The sequence below is a fragment of the Pelodiscus sinensis genome, chromosome 12 (genome assembly GCF_049634645.1).
Source record: "Pelodiscus sinensis isolate JC-2024 chromosome 12, ASM4963464v1, whole genome shotgun sequence".
Lineage (NCBI taxonomy): Eukaryota > Metazoa > Chordata > Testudines > Trionychidae > Pelodiscus > Pelodiscus sinensis.
The window spans coordinates 2339574-2361928 of NC_134722.1; the positions used below are offsets into that span (position 1 = coordinate 2339574).

General features: G+C 61.1%; 1 protein-coding gene across 3 annotated transcripts in view; it reads right to left on the reverse strand.

Moving 5' to 3' along the window:
- SPIRE2 (spire type actin nucleation factor 2) overlaps positions 1-22355 on the reverse strand; it is a 41584-nt gene that overhangs the window by 7785 nt on the left and 11444 nt on the right. For all 3 annotated transcript variants that reach the window (XM_075939816.1, XM_075939815.1, XM_075939814.1), the window contains exons 2-6: positions 9103-9140; positions 5863-6222; positions 2177-2260; positions 1269-1433; positions 169-255 (exon numbers count right to left, since the gene is read on the reverse strand). In XM_075939816.1, coding sequence (XP_075795931.1) covers positions 169-255; positions 1269-1433; positions 2177-2260; positions 5863-6222; positions 9103-9140 — 734 coding nt within the window. The remainder of the gene's footprint in view (positions 1-168; positions 256-1268; positions 1434-2176; positions 2261-5862; positions 6223-9102; positions 9141-22355) is intronic.

Consider the following 22355-nt stretch of genomic DNA (forward strand, 5'->3'; position numbering starts at 1 on the left):
ATGCCAGAGCCAGGCTCCTGCCCCTAGACACTCCAGCCAGCGCAAAGGGGGGCTCCTTCACGGAGTCAGCGGCCGACAAGCCCTCTCCTCCCGGGGCCTCTCCCGGGCTCTGAGCCCAGGCAGTCGGGGGCCCCACGGCCCGGGCGCTCCAGTTCCCCCGGACGTTACCTGTTTCAGTGGCGGCCGAGAGCGTATGAAATCCAGGATCCGTTCGTGGGCGTCTTTCTTCACCCGGGGCGGGATGTCCCCATCCACCTGGTGGGCAGAGGGATGGGCCGACGGCGGAGGGGGAGTTAACGAGGCTACAAAACGGCCGAGGGCAGCCTAGGACGGGGGCGGGGGAAAGCTCGGAGGGATCGCGAGCTAACTGCACGGCGCACGGTTGCAGACAGAGCAGACGTTGCTCTGGGCTGGACTGGCCCAGGGGGGCCTCCAACTGGGGGGGCCGGACCCCTTGGCGGTCATGAGGTTAGTGCATGGGGGCACGAGCGATCGACCTCCCCCCCGAGCCTCGCGTTGCCGCCGGCACGTATACAGTCCTGCGCTTCGATATCTACAAAGGGTTTTCATTTATGGGGGGGGGGGGGGCGCAGACACTTGCTGCGTGGGAGGGGGCCCCCCCCCAAAGTGTGAGAACGGCTGGATTAGCAGGAGTCCAGACACAAGGAGCGATTCTTCCACTCGGCTCTGCGCTGACTCGGTCCCAGCTGCAGCGCTGGGGCCAGGGCCGTGGCCAGAGTTCGGGACATGGGAGACGGGCGGAGAAGAGCGACAAAAGTGACGGAGAGGCGAAAGCACGTGCCCTGGGCGGGAAGGCGGAAGCACCTGGGTTGTTTAGCCGGAGAACAGACTGAGAGGGACACGGTGGCAGCTTTGTCGTACAGCAAAGGCTGTTAAAAGGAGGGAGACAACGACTCCTTCACCTCTGAGGACAGGACAGGAAGCAAAGGGCTTAAATTCAGGGCGCTTTCAGGTGGACAAGAGGCTACTGCCAGGTGGGGAAGCACTGGAGTAAAGTGCCAGGGGAGGTTGAGACTCTCCAGAGCTGGAGATGTGTAAGAGCAGGCTGGACAGACGCCTGTCCGGGATGGTCTGCATGGTGCTTGGCCCTGCCTGGGGACAGGGGACAGGAGAGGGCACGTATTGCCCTGGGGGTGTCTCAGCAGCAGCCTGGGCCCTGCGGTGAGCCGAGCTCTCGGCCCCAAGGGGATGGGGTGTGTCCCGAGGAGTGGGCGACCCTGGCACTGGCAAGGGGGCGCCGTGCTCACCATGACTTGGCGGAGCTTGTAGTTGCGTGCCCGGATGTCCTGCATCAGCATCTCGAAGGGGGTCAGCTGGTACTCGGTGGGCAGGGGGTCGTACTGCTTCTCCTGGACCTTCTTCAGCTTGACCCCGTGGCGGAGCTCCCGCATCAGCTGCACCCACAGCCGGGCCTGGACAGACACACCGGTCCCTGCCCCTTAGCGCGCAGCGGCGCCCGCAGCGCCCAGGCTCCCTGCGGGGAAGGGAGCCCCGGCCAGCCAGGCCCACGGAGCCCTGTGAATGGTGCCCGGTGGGGGCCCCATGGCTGCTCCCTGCACCGCTGGGGGGAGGCCGCACGCTTTGCCTGGCGTGGGGAACAGCCCTGCTCTGGCGGGGGAGGGGCAGGACCTCCTCCCAGACCCTGCCCAGCTCTCTCTGGGGGAAGAGGCGGGGGGGGGGGAGAGAGGAAGCATCTTCCCGACCAGAGCGTGAGGCTCTGCCCAGAAGCCAGCCAAGAGCAAGGGCCTGGGATCAGCTGGCAACCCCAGCCGACACCGGGCACGTGGCCCGCAGGCCCTGCAGCACCAACCGGGCTGCTGCTCGCCCGCAGCCTCCCGGTCCCTAACTCTGGCGCCGAGCGCTGCTGCTCCGACCACTGGGCCTGACTGCCCGCGTCTTGCTCCCCGTCCAAGGCAATGCCGTGGCTTTCCCGGCTGGGGGGACAGGGGTTCTGCGGAGGCGGCCTTCCCTTCCCAGCATCCCTGCTCCCTGGCGCGGGAGACTCCGGAGCGGCACCGTGAGGCAGGGGCAGGGCCCCGTTCTCGTGCCCCGTCTCCGGGCCCCCCAGAACAGGAGGTTCCCACCAGCCCGTCACCACCTGCCAGGCGCGAGCTGCCGACGAACGCGCCGCAGGGGACGGCCCGGTGCCGCTTACCCAGTCTGTGTTCCGCAGGCTGTCCAGCTCGTCTGCTGACCTCTCCCCCGGCCCCGCCTCCTCCTCCTTCAGCTTCCTCAGCATCTGCAGCAGCACAGACACGTCACCTTCCCGGGCCGGCTCCCGGCCCCTCGGCAGCCCAGCATGCTGCTCGGGGAGCCCTCCGGAACAGCGCCCGCGGGAAGAGAGACCCTGGGCGCGAGGACACATCCCAGGCCCTCGTCCCCGGGGCCCGCTAGCACACCCCCAGTAGGCGCTGAGGGGTGCCAGCCACACCCCCACAAGGCTCAGCTTCCGCAGCTTCCCGGGCACTCAGCGGGCCTGGCCAGGTACCAGTCAGAGAGGGCATGGTCCCTGCCCCCCCGAGCTCCTCTGCAGCAGCAGCAGCGAGCCTGCCCACCCCTCGGGTCGGCCCCCAGCCATGGCCCCCGGGCTAACCACAGCCGGGGTAGAGCGCGGGCCAGGAAGACCGTCCAGGCACCGTGGTGGGGAGTCCGGGGAGGTTCGTAGCCAGGAGCACGTTGGGCCCCCGGGCTCTGTGCCGAGGGTCCTGCTAAATCCAGCCTGGACCGTTCCTGCTCTGGGCCCCGGGGCAGCCCTCTGGGGGCAGAGGGGAGCTGGATTCACACACCCCGGAGGCTGGGACTCAGCACAGCCCCTGCCTCTCCCGCAGCAGCAGCGTGTGCCCCAGCAGCGTGGACGGGGATTTCCACACAGTTGGCAAGCTGAGGCCCTGCCTGGCCGGTGCGGCTGTTAAAGGCCCCATAGCCAGAGCTGGCAACACAGGACGCTGGGCCCTGGGTAATGGGGGCGGGGTTCGGCTCCTGGAGGGGCGGGGCCTCGGCAGAAGGGGCGGAGCTAAGGGCAGCCCTCAGCACCTCCTGGACTACCCCACATCAGGCTCCAGCGGCTATTGAAAGGGTCCCAGGCTCCAACTGCCATTGCAGTAGCAGGTGGGAGCTCTGGACCCTTTTAAATCACCGGGCCCCAGGGCAGCTGCTCCCTTCCCCCACCCCGCCAGCGGCCCCCCTCAATTGCTGATAACCCCACTGCACATCAAAGCCTGGCCAACCCCCCCCCCCCCGGGACCCTATCGTGGCCGGCAAATTGCCCTTGTGTTCCGGGCTCATCTCAGCACCAGCTGTAGCCCCGGGCTGCCCCCGGACCACAGCTCAGCCCCACAGCCCAGTGTCCTGCTGCTGCCAGACTACACGGCCCCTCCTCTCCGCCCACTACCATTCGGCCCCCCGGGCCCACTGCGTGGCGAGAGGCTGAGCTCCACAGAGCAGGGCCCAACGTGGAGTGTGTGTGTGTGTACATGTGTGTATGTACATCTGTGTGTGTGTGTCTGTGTGTGCGTGTCTGTTTATGCATGTGTGTGTCTCTGTGTGCGTATGTGCGTGTGAGCGCACGCATGTGTTTGTGTGTGCGTGTCTGTGTGTGTCTATGCGTGTTTGCGTCTGCGCGCGTGTGTGTACGTGTGTCTGTGTGTACGTGTGTGCGCATGTGTGTCTGAGTGCATGTATGTGCATGTGCACGCACACTTCTGTGTGCGTGTTTGTGTGTCTGTGCATCTGTGTGCATGTGTGTCTGTGCATGTGTGTTTGCGTGTGCGTGTGTACGCGTGTGTGTGTGTGTACGTACAGCGCCCAGCACAATGGGGCCCTCACCCTGGCGGGGGCCTCTGGGCACTGTGGCAAGTTGTCATCATAGCCGGATGCTCTGCAGCGTGGTGCCTTTGGGAGATGCAGACTCCTGCCCGGCCCACCCTGCGCACAACTAGGGATCCTCCTCCCGCGCCCACGGCTGGGGCCCCGCTGGGTCTGGCAATGGGCAGTAGCCGCGTGTGCTGGTGCACGCAGCCCCGCCCAGTGCCACTGTCATGCAGCCTCCACCCAGGGACCCGGGAGCGAGCCCCGCCCCGCAAGCTGCCCATGGCAGTAAGCCCGGGGTGGGCCAACGCCTCCGTGGGTCGAATTTGGCCCGCCAAGCGGGTGGATCCGGCCCACAGAGACCCTGCGGCTCCCCCGCCCCAGGTCAATCAGGGCCTGGGCTCAGGGAAGCGCGCGAAGCTGCCCTGGCCCTGCGAGGATGGGGGAGCGTGCCAAGCCTCTTCCAGGGCATGGGTGCCTAGTGGGAAGGGGGGGCAAAGGGGCTCCCCCACCCCCAGACCAATCATCTAGGCCCCCGGGCAACAACGATTGCCCACCCCTGCAGTACGCGCGGGGACAGGTCGCAGCAGGCGAGCGGCGCTTGGTGGGGCCCTGCCTGTCTCTGGCCACCAGATGGCAGACTTGAGACGCCCAGGCACAGCCTGCCTGTCCCGGGGACTCCCGGCGCCCTGGCCCTGGCCCACAGCCCTCGGGCCGGAGGGCTGCAGCGGGGAGGCTGCCTGGGCTCGCGGGTGGACATGGGCCTTTAAAAAGAGACCCGGGAGCTGAAGTCAGCTGTTGAAGGGCAGCTGGGTGCCAGGGCCGCCCCCCACCCCCCGGACGCAGGGAGCCCACAGAAAGCCGATGGCCACTTCCCTGCCTAGCGATGCCGCGTCTCCGGGCTTAACTCCCCATTGCTCCCGCCATGCCCCGTTTTACACAGCCAGAGCCTGGCTCCGCCCTGGGAGTCACGCCAGGGCACCAGGCAGCTGCCAGGCGGCCTCCCCTTCCCCCGGGACCTGGCCCGCCCTGCGCAGAGGCCTGGCAGGGGCAAGGGCGGGCGGGCGGTTAGGGCAATGGCCGGGGATCTTGGCTGTGTGGCGGGGGCCGTGGCCTGTGGACAGGGGCTCAGGACGGCTCGGGTGGCCGTGGGGCTGCGGGCTGGGAGCCCGGGGTGACACAAGCAACCGGAGATCCCGGGGGGAGACGTGCCAGCCTGGGCAGCCGCCTCCCAAAGGGGCCACTTAACGCTGGGCTGGACAAAGCCCGGGGGTGGGGGGGAGTCTGTAGGGACCAGCCCTGCCCTGGCTCCTTGCATGTCCTGCTCTCCTGCCTCAGAGGGAGTCACATGGGGGGGTCACAATGGGCCAAGTGCCCTGCCCACCGGGAGAGAGGCAACCCAGCCGCGCCCGCCGAGGATTGGCATCGCCAGTGGAAGCCTGTTCGTGCCCCCCCCCTCCACAGGCGGCTTGGAAAAGGCAGGACATGAGGCCGGGGCGTGTAAGCTCCGTAGCAGGATCCCTGAGCAGGGTGGGGCTTGGGGGACAGGCTGACAGTGAAGTCCAGAGCCGCTGTGGGAAGGGAGCAGCCACTCCAGAGGGAAACGCCAGGCTCAGTCCCCCCACGGCAGAAGGGCCGATTCCTATGGATTTCCCGAGGGAGGAGATGTCCAGCACCCAGCTGTGCAGTGCTGCATACACCAGGGCCGGGGGGCTGCGTGCCACCCCGCCGTCACACTGGGGCAACGCCAGGCGCTGGCATAACACTGCCACAGCAGCGGGCAATTGGGCCCAGCAGCATTTGGTGATGGGTGACTCTCTGCCCCCCCCCCCCCCGATGCTGCCCCTCGGGGCTAGCGTGAGGCACCAGCCGGTCAGAGGGCAAGGTGAGGGGGGAAGAAGCCGCCCAGCCGAGCCCCATGGCAGTGCCACAGGGGGTGGGCCCCTAGCCACGCGCCATGGGCCCCACTGAAGCTCGTGGGGGCAGTGGGGGGGACGGGTGCCCCAGGTTCCGGCAGGGGAGTCTGCCTCTCACCTCCTTGGCGTCCCGGATCTTGGTGAGGAAAGCCTTCAGCTCCAGCGTCTCCACGAAGAGGGCCCTGCACACGGCCTGGTAGTGCAGCTGCGCCTCGCGGGGGGCCGTCAGGCGAGCGGCGCACAGCCTCATGGCCTGCCCGAAGGAGCGCACGGCCCGGGGGAGCCCCCCCGCCACCTCCTCCTCTTCGTCCTGCCCCCCGTAGCCCTCGTCCGCCAGGCCGCAGCCGCCCTCGTCCGAGTCGCTGCTGGTCATGAGGTCGATCAGCTGCTCCAGCTGCGGACTCAGCTCCCGCTCCTCGCTCTCGTCCAGCCCCCAGTCCAGCGCCCGGTAGATGGCGAAGCCCAGCGACTGCACCATCTGCGGGAGCGGGAAGAGCAGAGCGCATGGGGAGGCGGGGCCTCAGGAGGGGGCGGGGCTGGGAGACGTGCCGTGGGGACGCTGCTTCCCGGGCCAGGACCCTGGCCGAGGGCCCGTGAGAAAGGCCCCAAGGAGACATGGGGGCAAGGCAGGGGAGGGGTATCACAAAGCTCTATGGGCCAGGCGTCCCATCATGCTTCGCTCCCCCAACCGGGCCTTTCCCGGGCTGCTGGGGCATTTGGAGGATTTCTTGCCCGGTGCAGCACCCCCTAGAGGGCCCCCTAGGTATTACCAACGTTGGCTCCCGCCCAGGGGAGGGCTGGGGGGTCACTCTGGGCCTTCTGGCCATGCCTAGGGAGACCCCGTCCCACCCCAGAGAGGCTCCCCGGCCTGGTTAGTAACACGCCGGGATGGCACAGCTGGAGGGTGGACGTGAGAGCCCGGCTCCTCCGCCCCGGCTCCGTGTTACACACAGCCGGGCAGTTGCCTGGGAAGCCTGCACGTGCCGGGCAGCGGGCGAGGCAAGGGCCCCTGGCATTCCCAGGGCTGGCAGGCAGACGCCAGGCGGAGGACACATCCTCCTTACCCCGCTCCAGCCTCCCAGCACCCCCTGGGAGAGGTTACAATTGGGCCATGCTGCAGCTGCCTCCCCCAGGCCCCCGGTCTCTCCCACGTCTTTGCTTTTACGGTGACTCCATTAGCCAGGACTCGGGAGGGGAGGGCAGCATGAGCCAGCCCAGGGGACCGAGGGAAAGAAGCAGCCGCGCTTCTGTGGACAGTCCTGCTGGGACCCACAGGCGCTGCCCTGTTAGCTCCCCAGGCCCTCCGGGAGCGGCACAGCGGGGGCGGGGTGGGGGGTGGAGGGCAGATAGCACTCTCCAGTGCGGGGGAGGGGAGAGAAAGCCGCTCCGGCAGGGAGGGTGGAAAGGAGCCAGAAAGGGGCTGAACTTTGGACCAGGAGACATTCCTGGCCCCGGCACACACAGCACACGGCAGCCCACAAAAGGCCACTGCAGCCTTAGCTTCGCTCTGCCTACACCCAGATCAGGGCCTGGTCCGGAGCCCACGCACCTCAGCAGAAAGAGTCCGGGGCTCCATTCCCCCTAGGGCCGCGGTGAGCAGCATGACCTAACCAGCCACCGGCCTGCCAAGCCTTTTACTATTTTCTGCGCCGGTCCGGAGAGCTAATGTTCTCACAGCAAAATGACTGTGCTCGTATTATTGTGTCAGCCGCAACTGGCTAATACCGGAGCTGGCGCCTCCCGACGGGCGGATAATTCAGTCACCTGGTGTTTTGATACCCGGTGCTGCAAAGAGCCGCAGGAGACTCGTTAAAGTAGGAGCTAGAGCCGGAGCCGGAGCCGGAGCATCGCTGCCCTAGGAGTCTAGGTGGCCGCCCAAACATTCAGCTTATAGGGAACGCTGGGTGGCTGCCCCCCGACACCGCCCCTAGAAAGGGGAAGCTCTGCAGGCCGAGCAGTTGCTCACGCCTGGTTAGGGAGCTCTTCCTGCATCGATAAGGCAGGCCTGTGGGCGAGGGTGAGCACGGTGACACGTCCCTAAACAATTCGCTCATTTCCCACGCACATGTGCCTTCCCGACGGGCGGGCGTCATGAGGTCAGCCAGTCTGATGGGCTGGTAACAAACCAAAGCCGTGGGTGGCAGAGGGCACAGAAAGGCGTGTCCAATTTCCAGAGCAGCGCGAGCGGGCTGATCGAACGAGGGCAGCCCAAGCAGAACACTGTGCGCGTGCAGCGGGGCCTTGGATCCGGGCCAGCGGGTGGAGCTGCTGCCCGTTCACACGCACTAGCTACACGGCCGAATGGAGCTGGGAACGGGAGCCAAACCCCCATCCCCTGGCTTGAGGGCAGCCAGGCCCGGCAGCAGCAGGAAGGGGCGGGATTTGAACCATCCCCTGTATGCCGGAGGAGTCCGGGCACATGGTCCTGCGAGAGAATCCATCAGTGGCCCACCTGGATTCCTAGCTCCGTCCTTGAAGGAAGGCTGGGCCGTTCTTGGGTGTGACAGGCCCGGGGCCACTCGCTCTGTGCCAACGGACTGTGTGTGACCTGCACACGGGGCGCTCTCTGTCTGAATCTGCTTGGTTTTCACTAGCAGCCGCCAGCTGGGAAGCCAGGCAGGAAGTGGTACCGTAGTTCAAGACAGGCCAGCGCCCGGGAAACTCGGGAAGGTGGCGAAGAGCAAGATGCCCAGTGACAGAGCCCGGAGCAGATCGGAGTACGGCAGCCTGGCTGTTCCGACTGACACCCTGGGGTTAGGTTTTCCTGGCACCTCCAGTAGCCGTCCCGGTAGGACATGCGCAGACCGTTCCCTGTTTAACCCCCTTTCTCTCAAGCTGTGACTGATGTGAGAGAAGCCACCTGGCCGGTCAGTCTAGGTTCCCCATGGGTCTCGGGGAACTCCTACAAGTGCCAGGCTCAGGCAGCTCATCTGTACACTGGCTGATGTAGCCCAGGGCTGGTCCAAGAGGGAGGGACAGGCCCGAGCGGAGCACCCAGCCACACCTGGGGGAGGGGGGAGAAACAGGAGTTCCCTCACTGGTCACAACGTGCTTTCCCAAATGGCGTTTTCCTGTGTACAGTAATCACAGGGAGCGCTGCTCCCTCCCCCTGAACCCCTACCATGCCGGGGCCAAGGCAGGACACTGCCAGCTGTGGCTGGTCTAGAAAGGGCCCTGAGCATCCCCAGCCCCACCCTCTGTGCTACCTCTGCCTTCCAACTAGATTTGGCTTTTAAAAGAAACCGGGTGCACACGTGTGTCCGGCCTATACATGCGTGTGCATCTGCACATGTCCACACGCGCTGCACGAGATTTCTTTGCTTGCACTGTTTTCTGACCCATCACGCCGGCAACGTACCTGCGCTTCCATGGAGGGGGACAGGATCAGGGCAGGCTCTGCGAAGGGAGAGAGAGACACGGTTAATGCTCCTGCGTCAGCTGCACACGCCGCCAGTCTGGCTGATCAGTCTGACTCCGGGAGCGCTGCGCTTAGCATGCGGGCAATGCATCCACCTGACCGATATGGACACATCGATGCCATGGCTGTAAGGCCGGGAGGGACCGCTTTGGCCGTGTGGGCGGAGTTCCTGTATCTGCAGGCAGCCAAGTTTCCCGCAGCAGCTGGATTATAGAATCATAGAACTGGAAGAGACCTCAGAAGGTTATCAAGTCCAGCCCCCTGCTCTAGGCAGGACCAATCCCAACTAAATCAACCCGGCCAGGGCTTTGTCAAGCCGAGACTTAAACACCTCTAGGGATGGAGACTCCACTACTTCCCTAGGTAACCCATTCCAGTGCTTCCCCACCCTCCTAGGGAAAGAGTTTTTCCTAATATCCAACCTGGACCTCTCCCACCACAACTTGAGCCCATTGCTCCTTGTTCTGCCACCTGTCACTACTGAGAACAGCCTCTCTCCATCCTCTTTGGACCCTCCCTTCAGGAAGTTGAAGGCTGCTCTCAAATCCCCCCTCACTCTTCGCTTCTGCAGACTAAACAGACCCAACTCCCTCAGCCTCTCCTCGTAGGTCATGTGCTCCAGGCTCTTAATCATTTTGGTTGCCCTCCGCTGGACCCTCTCCAATGCGTCCACATCCTTTTTGTAGTGGGGGGCCCAGAACTGGACACAATACTCCAGAGGAGGCCTCACCACAGCCGAATAAAGGGGAATAATGACATCTCTGGATCTGCTGGCAATGCTCCTCTTAATGCAACCTAATATGCCATTAGCCTTCTTGGCTACAAGGGCACACTGTTGACTCATATCCAGCTTCTCATCCACTGTAACCCCCAGGTCCTTTTCTACAGAACTGCTACTTAGCTGGTTGGTCCCCAGCCTGTACCAATGCTTGGGATTCTTCCGTCCCAAGTGCAGGACTCTACACTTGTCCTTGTTACCTCATCAGCTTTCTTGTGGCCTAATCCTCTAATCTGTCCAGGTCACTCTGGACCCCATCTCTGCCCTCCAGCGTATCTACCTCTCCCCCTAGCTTAGTGTCATCTGCAAACTTGCTGAGGGTGCAATCCATCCCCTCATCCAGGTCATTCATAAAGAGGTGGAACAAAACCGGTCCTAGAACCGAACCTTGGGGCACTCCGCTAGCTGGATCACAGCATGTCCTCTGGAAAGCCAGCGAACATCACCAAGGCGCCAAGTGGCGGTGAGACAGCCCGTCCCCTGGACGCTGCTCTAATGTGTCACTGCCCCCGCCGCTCAAACCTGTCTCACCTCAGCGTCTGGCCACCGATCCTTGTTCAAGGCAGGAGAGACGCCCGCCCCCAACGCACTCTCTTCCCCACGTCTCAGGGCGCAGAACTCGACACAGGCTCCGAGGGGCCCTACCAATGGGGTGTGCACTTGCACAAGGGCGCCCGTTCTCCTCCCGGACAGCCCCTTGTCATACGTGCCAGGGTCACGTTGGCCTTGTGCAACGAGAGCACACGTCAAGGTGATTCCCGAAATCCTTCCCTGAGCCACCACTTCCCGAGACCGACCCTGCAGCTACAACCTGCATTCTGGCTTCCTGGATTCTTTACCTTGCGCTGGCTGCATTCGAGTGTGTTTTGTGGGATGGTGGCCATTTACCCGGGACTAGGGTAGCCAGGTGTCTGGTTTTCGCCTGGACTTTTCGGTATTTGGCTCCCACATTCGGTAAAAAACCCAGGTATTTCCTGTTTCCCTCAGACAGAAGCCCGGTGGGGATAGTTGTCCTCTGTGGCATGTGGAGGGGGAGTGAGACGCATGGGACCATTTAAAGGCGCAGTGACCTTTTTACCTTTTTTTTTTTTTTTTTGCTCAATCAAGTTTGCCATATTCAGGATTTTTGTTGAAAGCATCTGGCAAGCCTACCTGGGACACTAATCTCTGTGTCACCTGCAAGCTTTGCCAGAAGAGACTTTGTATCCTCATCTAGATCCCCGATAGATATTGTAAATAGAGGTGAACTCAGAACCCCGTTGAATACTGGCCTCGCTCATTGAAATCTCATTAAGTCAATCTCATTTTGAGGTCTGTCAGTGAGCCAGTTTTTAATTCATCTAGTGCGTGCCCTATCAATTCCATACAGTGCAAGCTTTTTCAATCAAGGTGCCATGTGCTAAGTCCAATGCCTTAAGGACATCTAAGTGCATTGTACAAACACAACTGCATTTATCAACCAGATCCATAAACTTATCCAAAAAAAAAAAAAAAAAGAAGACAAAAGATGTGTCTGACATGATCTACCATCCATGCTTTCTGGAATTGTGTATTTAGCTTCTGATTCTGTGATGATAGAGTCCTGAATTAATGGTTCCCTTATTTTTGCTTTGGCTCAACATCCGACTAACCCTTATGCACTTTTCAAATCTTGGCATTATGGTAGTAGTGCTGCAGTCCCTAGGAATCTGCCCAGCTAATTTACAAATTAACAACAGTGATTCACAGTGAGCTTCCTTCAGACCCTTGGGGATAAGTCGTCCTGCCTGTTGATTTGAAAGTGCATGGTTGTAGCCCATGCTGTTGACTCACGTTCACCTTTGTTACAGATAGTGAACTTTCCATTCCATGCACCTGCCCCGCTGCACCAGTGGAATAAAGGTCAGCCCGAGAGAAAGGTCTATGATCTGTGTTCATACAGGGCCTGATACTATGAGATAGGAGGCTGTAGGCCCTACCACAATATAGGTACTGTACAAGCAATAAGCAATCCCCTCCCATCCCCCCAAAACTACACCCAAAGTATTGCATAGGAATGGGTGAGCTCTCCCTCCAACATTCTGGCAGTGACACAATGGATACAATACAATGATCGGATTTATTTTATCAATGTACATGTTCACAGTTGCAAGCAGTTATGGGGAGGGAAGACAATTATTTAGTGTATCTCAAAATTAAACTGTATACTCACAAGAACACAAAATGTCAAAATTCAAGCTCTATTTAGCTCTCAAGCAGCATTTTTCTTACTTTGCCTAGCTGTAACTCTTGGTGATTGCAGATGGAAACTAGTTTTATCTATGGGGAGTGTGTACAGTTAACACAATGCTTACTGACATTTACCAAGGGAAATCTAACCCTTCCAAGCCCACGCTTCCGCTGGTGCAGAAGGAAAGTGTTAAATTGCTATAAACTTTCTCCAACACTGGCTCATCAGGATTAAGTCGTGGGCTAAATCTACACAGGCACTTTACAGCACTGTCACTTTCTGGCTCCGGTGTGAAAAGACACACACACACCCCGCAAGTGCAGCAAGTTACAGCGCTGTAAAGTGCCAGCGTGAACCAGGCTACAGCGCTGTTCTTGAAGGTTCTTACAACAAGGAGGGAAAAAATCATTCTCCTTAACTTTGAGGATAGGACAAGCAGCAATGGGCTTAAACTGCAGCAAGGGAGGTTTAGGTTGGACATTAGGAAAAACTTCCTACCTGTCAGGGTGGTGAAACACTGGGATAAGTTGCCTGGGGAGGTTGTGGAATCTCCATCACTGGAGATTGACGAGCAGGTTGGACAGACACCTGGCAGGGATGGTCTAGGCTCTAGCAAGTGCTTGGTCCTGCCATGAGGACAGGGGATTGGACTTGATGGTCCCTCGAGGCCCTTCCAGTTCTAGGGTTCAGAAGCAGGCCCCGCGCTGGAGGAGGCAAGCAGCAGAGACAAGCTTGAACCAGGGTCAGGAGCCAGAGTCTGGGGCTCCCAGCTTGGCAAAGGCTGGAGTAGAAACAAACGTCACTACTCAGACAGCTCTCTGGGATGACTCAGGGCCGCCCAGAGGGGAGAGGGGGGAAGTGGGGCAATTTGCCCCAGGCCCCGGTCCCCGCAGGGGCCCCCACGAGAATGTCTGGAGTCAGAGGTCTGAGACAGGGAGTGCCAGAAAGGGGCCCCCGAAATTGCTTTGCCCCAGGCTCCCTGAATCCTCTGGGCAGCCCTGGGATGACTTCCTCATTTATAGACTGACACAGGCCAATCAGTGAGCTGGGAGGGGCTGCCACTCAGGCCTTGCTGGGTGGTACTTCCTGCCCGGTCTAGCTCCACAAGTCCCCGAGCAGACGCCCAGTGTGAGCTTATGGTGCCTGCAGAAGTGTCATAACCAGGCACCCCCCCCAGTGCCAGGTTCTAGTCCTGCAGGTCCTTACAGTAGGGAGTACTCGGGCTGCAGGGCTCAGGGGCAGACGCTGGATGCAGCAGGGATCGGCCTGTCACGTAAACAGCACGTTTAGTGAACAGTTGAACGATTCTAAGCTGGGGAGCGGCGCAGACAGCAGGAAGCGCGGAGATAGAACCCACGAGACGGAGAGAGCGGAAAATACAGGGAGATTCAGTCCGGGCAGCTGCAGCTGACACCTTGGAGCAGGACGGGTGCCTGGGGTGCAGGCCGGCCGGGCTGGTTTATGCTACAATGCCCGTTCCCATAGGGCTTGCACATGTCGAGGTGCCACGGCCCAGCAGGGAAAGCAGAGGCGAGAACTCTGGGTACCTTCCTCAGCGGGCCAATGGGCAAGGCACCGAACCAGGAGTCACGGGCCCTGGGTTTTACTCCTGACCTGTGGAGTAATCTTGGACAAGGCACCTGGTGAGCCGACAGAACGGGGTGGGGCCTCAGGCAGAAAGGGCAGGGCAGTGGGCAGAAGAGGCGGGCCATGGGCAGAAGGGGAGGGCCTTGGAAAAGGGGTGTGGTCATGGGCAGAAGGGGCGGGGCTTTCATGGACCACACCCCTGCCTCCTCACTGCTGTCCAGAGCATGCTGCCTGGGGCTCTGTAGTGCTGCACAGGGCTCCAGAGGCGATTTAAAAGGTCCTGGACTCCAGTCACCATTGCTGCCACAGTAGTATGGGCAGGAGCGCCGGCCCCCTTTGAATCACCAGGCTCCAGGGCAGTCATCCCCTCCCCCCCCCAGCGAGTCATCAGTACAAGGGGATGATCCGGCAGGGCTGCTTTTGGGGACCGGGTTGAAGTACCAATGTCCTGGGTTTATCCTGGGGCCAAGGGGCTGGCGGGGTTGAGACTGAAGGAGGATGCGCCTGGCAGGGCTACGTGGAGACTGCAAGGAGGAGAAACGGGGCCGCCCGGCATGGAAGCATCACAGAGAGAGCGGAGTTACTGACGCACCCCGGGGTACAACCAGGAGGAAGGGGGGACCCATTAGAGGGCAAGTCAGGCCAATGCCAGGGACACAGTTTAATTGTGAGGGTTACTAGCACGTGGGATCCTCTTCCCAGGGAAAGTGGGTCATTTAAAATTAGCCTGGCTAAGGCACTAATGAAAACACTGCAGGGACAATCCTGCGCTGGCCCTGGGGCGGGGATAGGGGGGAGGATAACGGATAAAGTGACCTAATAGGCCCTTTCCAGCTTCACTTTCTGTGATCACCACAGCTCCAAAGCCACTTCCTGGATTTGTGCTCACAAGGGAGCTGGGGCCATTAACGCACCATTTAGTTAGTCAATAGCCCACACGTGACTAGCAGCCAAACAGCTCTGGCAACCCCCGCAAGCCGGGCAGTGATAAGAGCCCCCTGCAGGCAGCGAGAGGGCTGCGCATTTCACCCGCTGTGGCTCAGAGATCTGTGCCCTGGCTCAGAGTGACCCTTGGCAATCTGAGCGCACGCTGGGCCCCTGGAGGGTCACTGTGCCAGCCTGAGGAGGGGTAATGGCCCCCAATGCCAGCCCTGAGGAGGGGTAATGGCCCCCAATGCCAGCCCCCAGGAGGGGTAACGGGCCCCCAATGCCAGCCCCCAGGAGGGGAAACGGGCCCCCAATGCCAGCCCCCAGGAGGGGTAATAGGCCCCCAATGCCAGCCCCCAGGAGGGGAAACGGGCCCCCAATGCCAGCCCCCAGGAGGGGAAACGGGCCCCCAATGCCAGCCCCCAGGAGGGGAAACAGGCCCCCAATTCCAGCCCCGAGAGGGGTAATGGGCCCCCAAGGCCAGCCCTGAGGAGGGATAATGGGCCCCCAATGTCAGTCTCAAGGAGGGGTAATGGGCCCCCAATGCCAGCCCCCAGGAGGGGTAATAGGCCCCCAATGCCAGCCCAAGGAGGGGTCATGGGCCCCCAATGCCAGCCCCCAGGAGGGGAAACAGGCCCCCAATACCAGCCTCCAGGAGGGGTAATAGGCCCCCAATGCCAGCCCAAGGAGGGGTCATGGGCCCCCAATGCCAGCCCCCAGGAGGGGTAATGGGCCCCCAATGCCAGCCCCCAGGAGGGGTAATGGGCCCCCAATGCCAGCCCTGAGAAGGGATAATGGGCCCCCAATGCCAGCCCCCAGGAGGGGTAATAGGCCCCCAATGCCAGCCCCCAGGAGGGGTAATAGGCCCCCAATGCCAGCCCCCAGGAGGGGTAATAGGCCCCCAGTGCCAGCCCCCGGGAGGGGTAATAGGCCCCCAGTGCCAGCCCCCGGGAGGGGTAATAGGCCCCCAATGCCAGCCCCCAGGAGGGGTAATAGGCCCCCAATGCCAGCCCCCAGGAGGGGTAATAGGCCCCCAATGCCAGCCCCCAGGAGGGGTAATGGGCCCCCAGTGCCAGCCCCCAGGAGGGGTAATAGGCCCCCAGTGCCAGCCCCCAGGAGGGGTAATGGGCCCCCAATGCCAGCCCTGAGAAGGGATAATGGGCCCCCAATGCCAGCCCCCAGGAGGGGTAATAGGCCCCCAATGCCAGCCCCCAGGAGGGGTAATAGGCCCCCAATGCCAGCCCCCAGGAGGGGTAATAGGCCCCCAGTGCCAGCCCCCAGGAGGGGTAATAGGCCCCCAATGCCAGCCCCCAGGAGGGGTAATAGGCCCCCAGTGCCAGCCCCCAGGAGGGGTAATGGGCCCCCAATACCAGCCCCCAGGAGGGGTAATGGGGCCCCAATACCAGCCCCCAGGAGGGGTAATAGGCCCCCAATGCCAGCCCCCAGGAGGGGTAATAGGCCCCCAGTGCCAGCCCCCGGGAGGGGTAATAGGCCCCCAGTGCCAGCCCCCGGGAGGGGTAATAGGCCCCCAATGCCAGCCCCCAGGAGGGGTAATAGGCCCCCAATGCCAGCCCCCAGGAGGGGTAATAGGCCCCCAATGCCAGCCCCCAGGAGGGGTAATGGGCCCCCAGTGCCAGCCCCCAGGAGGGGTAATAGGCCCCCAGTGCCAGCCACCAGGAGGGGTAATAGGCCCCCAATGCCAGCCCCCAGGAGGGGTAATAGGCCCCCAATGCCAGCCCCCAGGAGGGGTAATGGCCCCCAATGCCAACAAGAAAGTCCTTCCCTTTAGGAGCTTCGCCCCTTCACACATTGTTTTACTCAACACTGTTTGCGAGAGCCCCTGGCGTGGGCTGAACCACGCGGCGTGGAGGGGTGTCTTAGCGCCGTGCTCCTGAAGGGACATTCCACACGCTGCACTGCACCCCTACCAGTTGCATTACCCAGATCTCAGGAGCTGTGGCCTGTGCTCATCGGATTGTCATTGCGGGGTCTCTCGTGAGCCCTGCACTGGACATGCCAGTCCGTCCCGGAGAATCGTGCACCAGCGCGTGAAGCAGGCAGCTGGGTTTGCTCTCGGGTGCCGAGCTCCACCGAGAAGAGGAACCCTTGTGCTCAAACATGGCTTTGTAAGCTCTGCGCTAGGAGAGCTCCCCCGAGCCGCGGGGCCAGGCAAGACCTCGGATGGCGTGACCACTGCAGCTACCCTGCCAGGCAATCAATACACGCAGGGGTCAGGACAGCAGTGTCTCAGCAGAGCCCGCTGCCGCGCAGAGAAAATGCAAAGCAGCTCCATAAAGCTCCTGCCTAAGCAGCACAGCCAGGGATCACACCAGCGCAGAACTGCAGAGCTGGACGGGACCTTGAGAAGTCACCAAGTCCAGCCCCACACACCGAGGCAGGACCAAGGACACACAGACAGGTGCTTGTTTAACCTGTTCCTAAAAACCTCCAGTGGTGAGCATTCCCACCGCCTCCCTAGGGAACCTATTCCAGAACTTAACTGTCCTGGGCGGAGAAAGATTTTCCTAATATCTAACCGTAAATCTTCCTTGCTGCAGATTAAGCCCAACATTTCTTGACCTATCTTCATTAGATGGGGAGAACTGACCTTCCTCTTTATAGCAGCTCTTCCTATTGTTGAAGACTGCAAATAGTTTTCAACTACACGCAGGGCCGGATTAAGGGGGGGGTAGCCGGGCAGCTGCCTAGGGCGCCAACCTATGGGGGGCGCCTGATTGAAGTGGCAAGGGGCGCCGCATCAGGTGCCCCCATAGGTTGCCGCCTGTGGATGGGGCCGTGCGCCTAGAGGCGTGGGGCCCCGTACACGTCAATCAGGTGCCGCGCGCCCAAGAATGGCTCGGGCTGGCCCTGACTACATGAAAAGAACAAGTTCAAAATTATTTAGCCAAGTTAGCTGTCTTCAACTCACCAGGGCCTGATGAAAGAGTCCTAGATTCCTCAAGGAGGTGACTGAGGAGGTATCTGAGCCATTAGCTATTATCTCTGAAAATCATGGAAGACAGGAGAGATTCCAGAAGACTGGAAAAAGGCAAATCTAGGGCCCATCTATATAAAGAGTAATAAGGACACCCCAAGAAACTACAGACCAGTCAGTTTAACTTCTGTGCCAGGGAAGATAATGGAGCAAACAATTAAGGAATCCATCTACAAACAGCTAGAAGATAATAAGATGATAGGTAACAGTCCGCATGGATTTGTAAACAACAAATCATTTCAAAACAACCTAGTAGCACCGGATAACAAGCCTTGTGGATAAGGGGGAAGTGGTAGAGGTGCTATATCTAGAACAGGGGTTCCCAACCTTTTTGAGCATTCAGACCCTTTCTTAATCTATTAAAATTTCACGGACCACCATTGCGGACCACCGGGGTCCATGGACCACAGGTTGTAAACCACTGATCTAGAATGTACTACGGTATTTGATCCGGTCCTGCATGACAGCTTCATTAACAAACTAGAGAATACAACCTAAATGGAGTTACTATAAGGTGGGTACATTACTAGTTGGCAGAGGCGGCTCGAGCCATTCTTGTGATCTGGGCCCCAGGCACTTGGCTCATGTGTGGACCCGCCCCTGCCCAGCCCGGCAGCACCATGGGGTGCCCCTTACAATCGGGCACTCTAGGCTATCGCCCGGCTCTGCTAGTTGGATAACCATTCCCAGGGAGTAGTGATCAATAGATCAGTCAGGTTGGAAAAGCATAGCAAGAGGGGTGCTGCAAGGATCAGGTTTGGGACCAGTTCTGTTCAATATCTTCATCAGTGATTTCGATAATGGCATGGAGAGTACACAGCTAAAGCTTGGGGATGATTCCAGGCTGGGAGGGGTTGCAAGTACTTTGGAGGACAGGGTCGTAATTCAGAATGATTTGGACAGGCAGGAGAAATGGTCCGAGGTAAATGACTGCCCAGGAGGAGATCTGCAGAAAGGGATGGAAGGGTCATAGTGGATCACAAGGTCAATGAGAGTCAACTAGCGATGTTAACAAATGCTTATTTTTGGAAACGTGTAACCGCTGAATTTTTAGCGGTTACATGTGGGAGGCAGAAGGGAGCCAGTGATGGCAGGAGCCAGCTTTTAAGCCAGATCCCTGTGAGCACCACTTACACCTGTCCCTCCCCCCGCCCACTGCTGCCTCTGATGCAGAGGCAGCAGTGTGGGTGTGACGTAGTGGGGGTACTTGCTGGGCTGTGGTGACCCCTGCTGTCTGGAGCAAGACCCAGCAGGGAAAATCTCGCTAGGCAGAGATAAGGCCAAACTTGTCGAACCAGTGGCCAGACACCCCCCATGGAGAGGAACAAAGGAAGGTGAATGCTGCCCTGGACTGGGGGGCAGGGCTGCAAGGGAATTTAGTTGTTACTGTGGGAGAGCATGGAGGAGACAGCCTAGGGAGAGGAGCTGGAGTTTAGGGGCCCAGTCTCCCCCCAACTCAAGGGGGCCTGAGGCATCCTAGCCCAGTTCTGTGACCAGACTACATCTGTGCTGTGCTGTATCCTGGAGAGGCAATAAACTTCCTCTATTCCACTGGCTGGTGCAGTCTGTTTGTGACATCTCGGGGTGCAGGAGACGGGGAACCCCCAACACGCCGTCACACTGGTGTCAGAAGTGGGATGCACTGCACCCCGTGGATGGAGCTCCCAGCGGTGAGCGACAAGGCGCTGTAGAAGCAAGAGCCCTGGAGCCAGGCGTGCTGGAGACAGAGCGAAGCGGTTCCTGGGAATCGTGGGGCGCTGCAGCACTAGACTGGTGAGTCTGCACCGAGGGGCCCAGCGGGCAGATGGCCTACGCCCGACTCTTGAAGGCAGAGCTGGTGGGGCTGTGCAGAGAGAGGGGCTTGCCGGTGCGGAAAGCAACCAAGGCCCAGCTGATTACCCAGCTGGAAGAGAATGACCAGCCACGGGGCCAGGATCTTGTCCCCAGGGGAAGCAGCCAGACCCCCCCTGAGAGTGTGTCAGGCTCAGAGAGGGGGAGGAGCGCTGGGACCCACCGGAGAGATGAGACAGCGTCTCCCGGGAGGCCTGCAAGCCGTAGCCCATCTAGGGCAGGGGCCAGCCCAGCGGAGCTGCGGCGGCTGGAGATCCAGCTGCGGATGAAGGAATTGGAAGTACAGGACCGAGAGAAGGAGCGCCAGGACCGAGAGAGGCAGCGACAGCATGAGCTGGCCATGGCAGAGCGGAGAACCTGCGGGGCCCCGGCTGCGCCAAGAGTGGATGGGCCCCAGAGTCCCGGGGATGCCAGGCGCTTGGAGAGGCTCATGGTGGCCCAATTGAAGGACGTGGGCGACATAGACGGGTTCCTCAGCTCCTTTGAGAGGGCCTGTGGGCTGCAACAGGTCCCCCCAGCTGACTGGCTGCAGGAGCTCGTCCCCGCACTGAACCAGGAGGCGGCCGGAGTGCTCAGTCAGCTGGAGGACCTACAGCCAGGGGATTACAACCGAGTCAAGGAGGCCCTGCTGCACAAGTTCGGGCTGACCCCCGAGATGTACAGGAAGAAGTTCCGGGGGGTACAGAAAGGGCCACGGGAGACCTATGTGGACCTGGCCTCCCGCCTGGCGCAATACTGCCGCAAGTGGGTCTCGGGAGTCGGAGCCCAGACCGCAGAGAAGCTGCTCAAGCTGGTCATGATGGAGCAGTTCTATGAAGCGTGCCCACCCAAACTGAGGCTGTGGCTCAAGGACCGGAGACCAGAGAACCCCCAGGAGGCCGGGAGACTGGCGGATGAGTTCACGGAGAGCCGGTCCGGGGGTGAACGGGAGTCCCGGAGAGAAAGAGAATCGCGCAGAGACCGGTTCTCGGCGGAGCAACGGAGAGAGACACCTCCGAGGCGAGCCCCAGGGACCAGGACCAGTCGTCGATACCCCAGAAAACCAGCCAGGGCCCGGGCAGAGCCGACCCGAATGGGCCCACAGAACCTAACTTGCCATCGCTGTGGGCAACGAGGCCACAAGAGGGCTCAACGCACCAGGCGCAAGAACAGGTCCCATGACCTGGGACGTTCCAGGGTTAACTGGCTGGGGCGGGAGGAAGGGCAGGCTGCCCCAGTGGCAGGGGCTGGCCGGCAAACCTCAGCTCAGAGAGAGGGGAAGGATGCTCAGTGCACCTCCCCTGGGAGGTCTGACCCTCGGGAGACAGATTTATCCATGCACCGGGTGGGGGCGGGGCGGCCCCTACGGAGGGACTGCCTCGTACCCCTGGAGGTGGACGGCAGGAAGGTGACGGGTTTCTGGGACACGGGGGCGGAGGTGACGCTGGCCCGGCCCGACATAGTGGCCCCAGACCGTATGCTACCCGACACTCAGCTGACACTGAGGGGCATAGGCGGCACCCCCTTTGAGGTACCTGTAGCCAGGGTGCATCTGAAATGGGAGGCCAAGGAGGGCCCCAAGGAAGTGGGGGTGCACCCACACTTGCCCACCGACGTGCTAATGGGGAGTGACCTAGAGGAGTGGCCAGACGGACCCCACAGGACGCTGGTCACCACCCGTAGCCAGAGTAAGCGAGGGGCTTGCGGCCCGGAACTCGAGGAGGTTCCCCAACAGGGGGCCCAGGGCCCCGTCCCAGCAGACCTAGAGTTGGACCTAGGCAGTGGGGGGAACCACGGCCCTGTCCCAGCCCCAGCCACTGAATTCCAGGCGGAGGTGCGAGCGGATCCCTCCTTGCAGGCCCTGAGGGACCGGGCTGACCTGGGTGCCGCTCAACCCCTAGGAGGAGATTGCCAGGAGAAGTTCCGGTGGGAGAGGGGATTTCTGTACCGGGAATGGCTTTCCCCCGGGACGGTAGGCAAGTGGGGGCTCCAGCGGCAGCTGGTGGTTCCCCAAAGGTATCGCCGCAAGCTGCTACACCTGGCCCATGACATCCCGTTCTCGGGACACCAGGGGATCCGGCGCACGCGGCTGAGGCTGCTCCAAAACTTCTACTGGCCGGGGATGTTTGCAGCTGTCCAGCGGTACTGCCGGTCCTGCGACTCCTGCCAACGAGTGGGGAAGGCCCAAGACAGGAGGAAAGCTGCATTGAGACCCCTGCCCATCATAGAGGAGCCTTTCCAGAAGGTGGCAATGGATATTGTGGGGCCCTTCAACAGAGCGACCCGGACGGGGAAGAAATACATCCTGGTGGTGGTGGACTTCGCCACCCGCTACCCCGAGGCCGTGGCCCTGCCCTCCATCGAGGCAGACACGGTGGCAGACGCACTGCTGACCATTTTCAGCAGGGTGGGGTTTCCCCAGGAGGTTCTCACGGACCAGGGATCCAACTTCATGTCGGCCCTGCTCCGGTGCTTGTGGGAGAAGAGTGGGGTGCAACACACCTGGGCCTCGGCGTATCACCCCCAGACCAACGGGTTGGTGGAGAGGTTCAATGGGACTCTGAAGCAGATGCTACGGACCTTTATGCACAAACACCCGCAGGACTGGGACAAGTACCTACCCCACCTGCTGTTTGCGTACAGGGAAGTGCCCCAGGAGTCCACGGGGTTCTCGCCGTTCGAGCTGTTATATGGGAGGCGAGTGAGGGGCCCCCTGGACTTATTGAAAGACGAGTGGGAGGGGAAGGTCTCCCCGGAGGGTGAGCCGGTCGTGGAATACGTCCTGACATTCCGGGAAAGACTTGCCGAGCTCATGGGCCTGGCCAGAGAGAACCTGAGCAGGGCCCAGAGGAAGCAGAAGGTCTGGT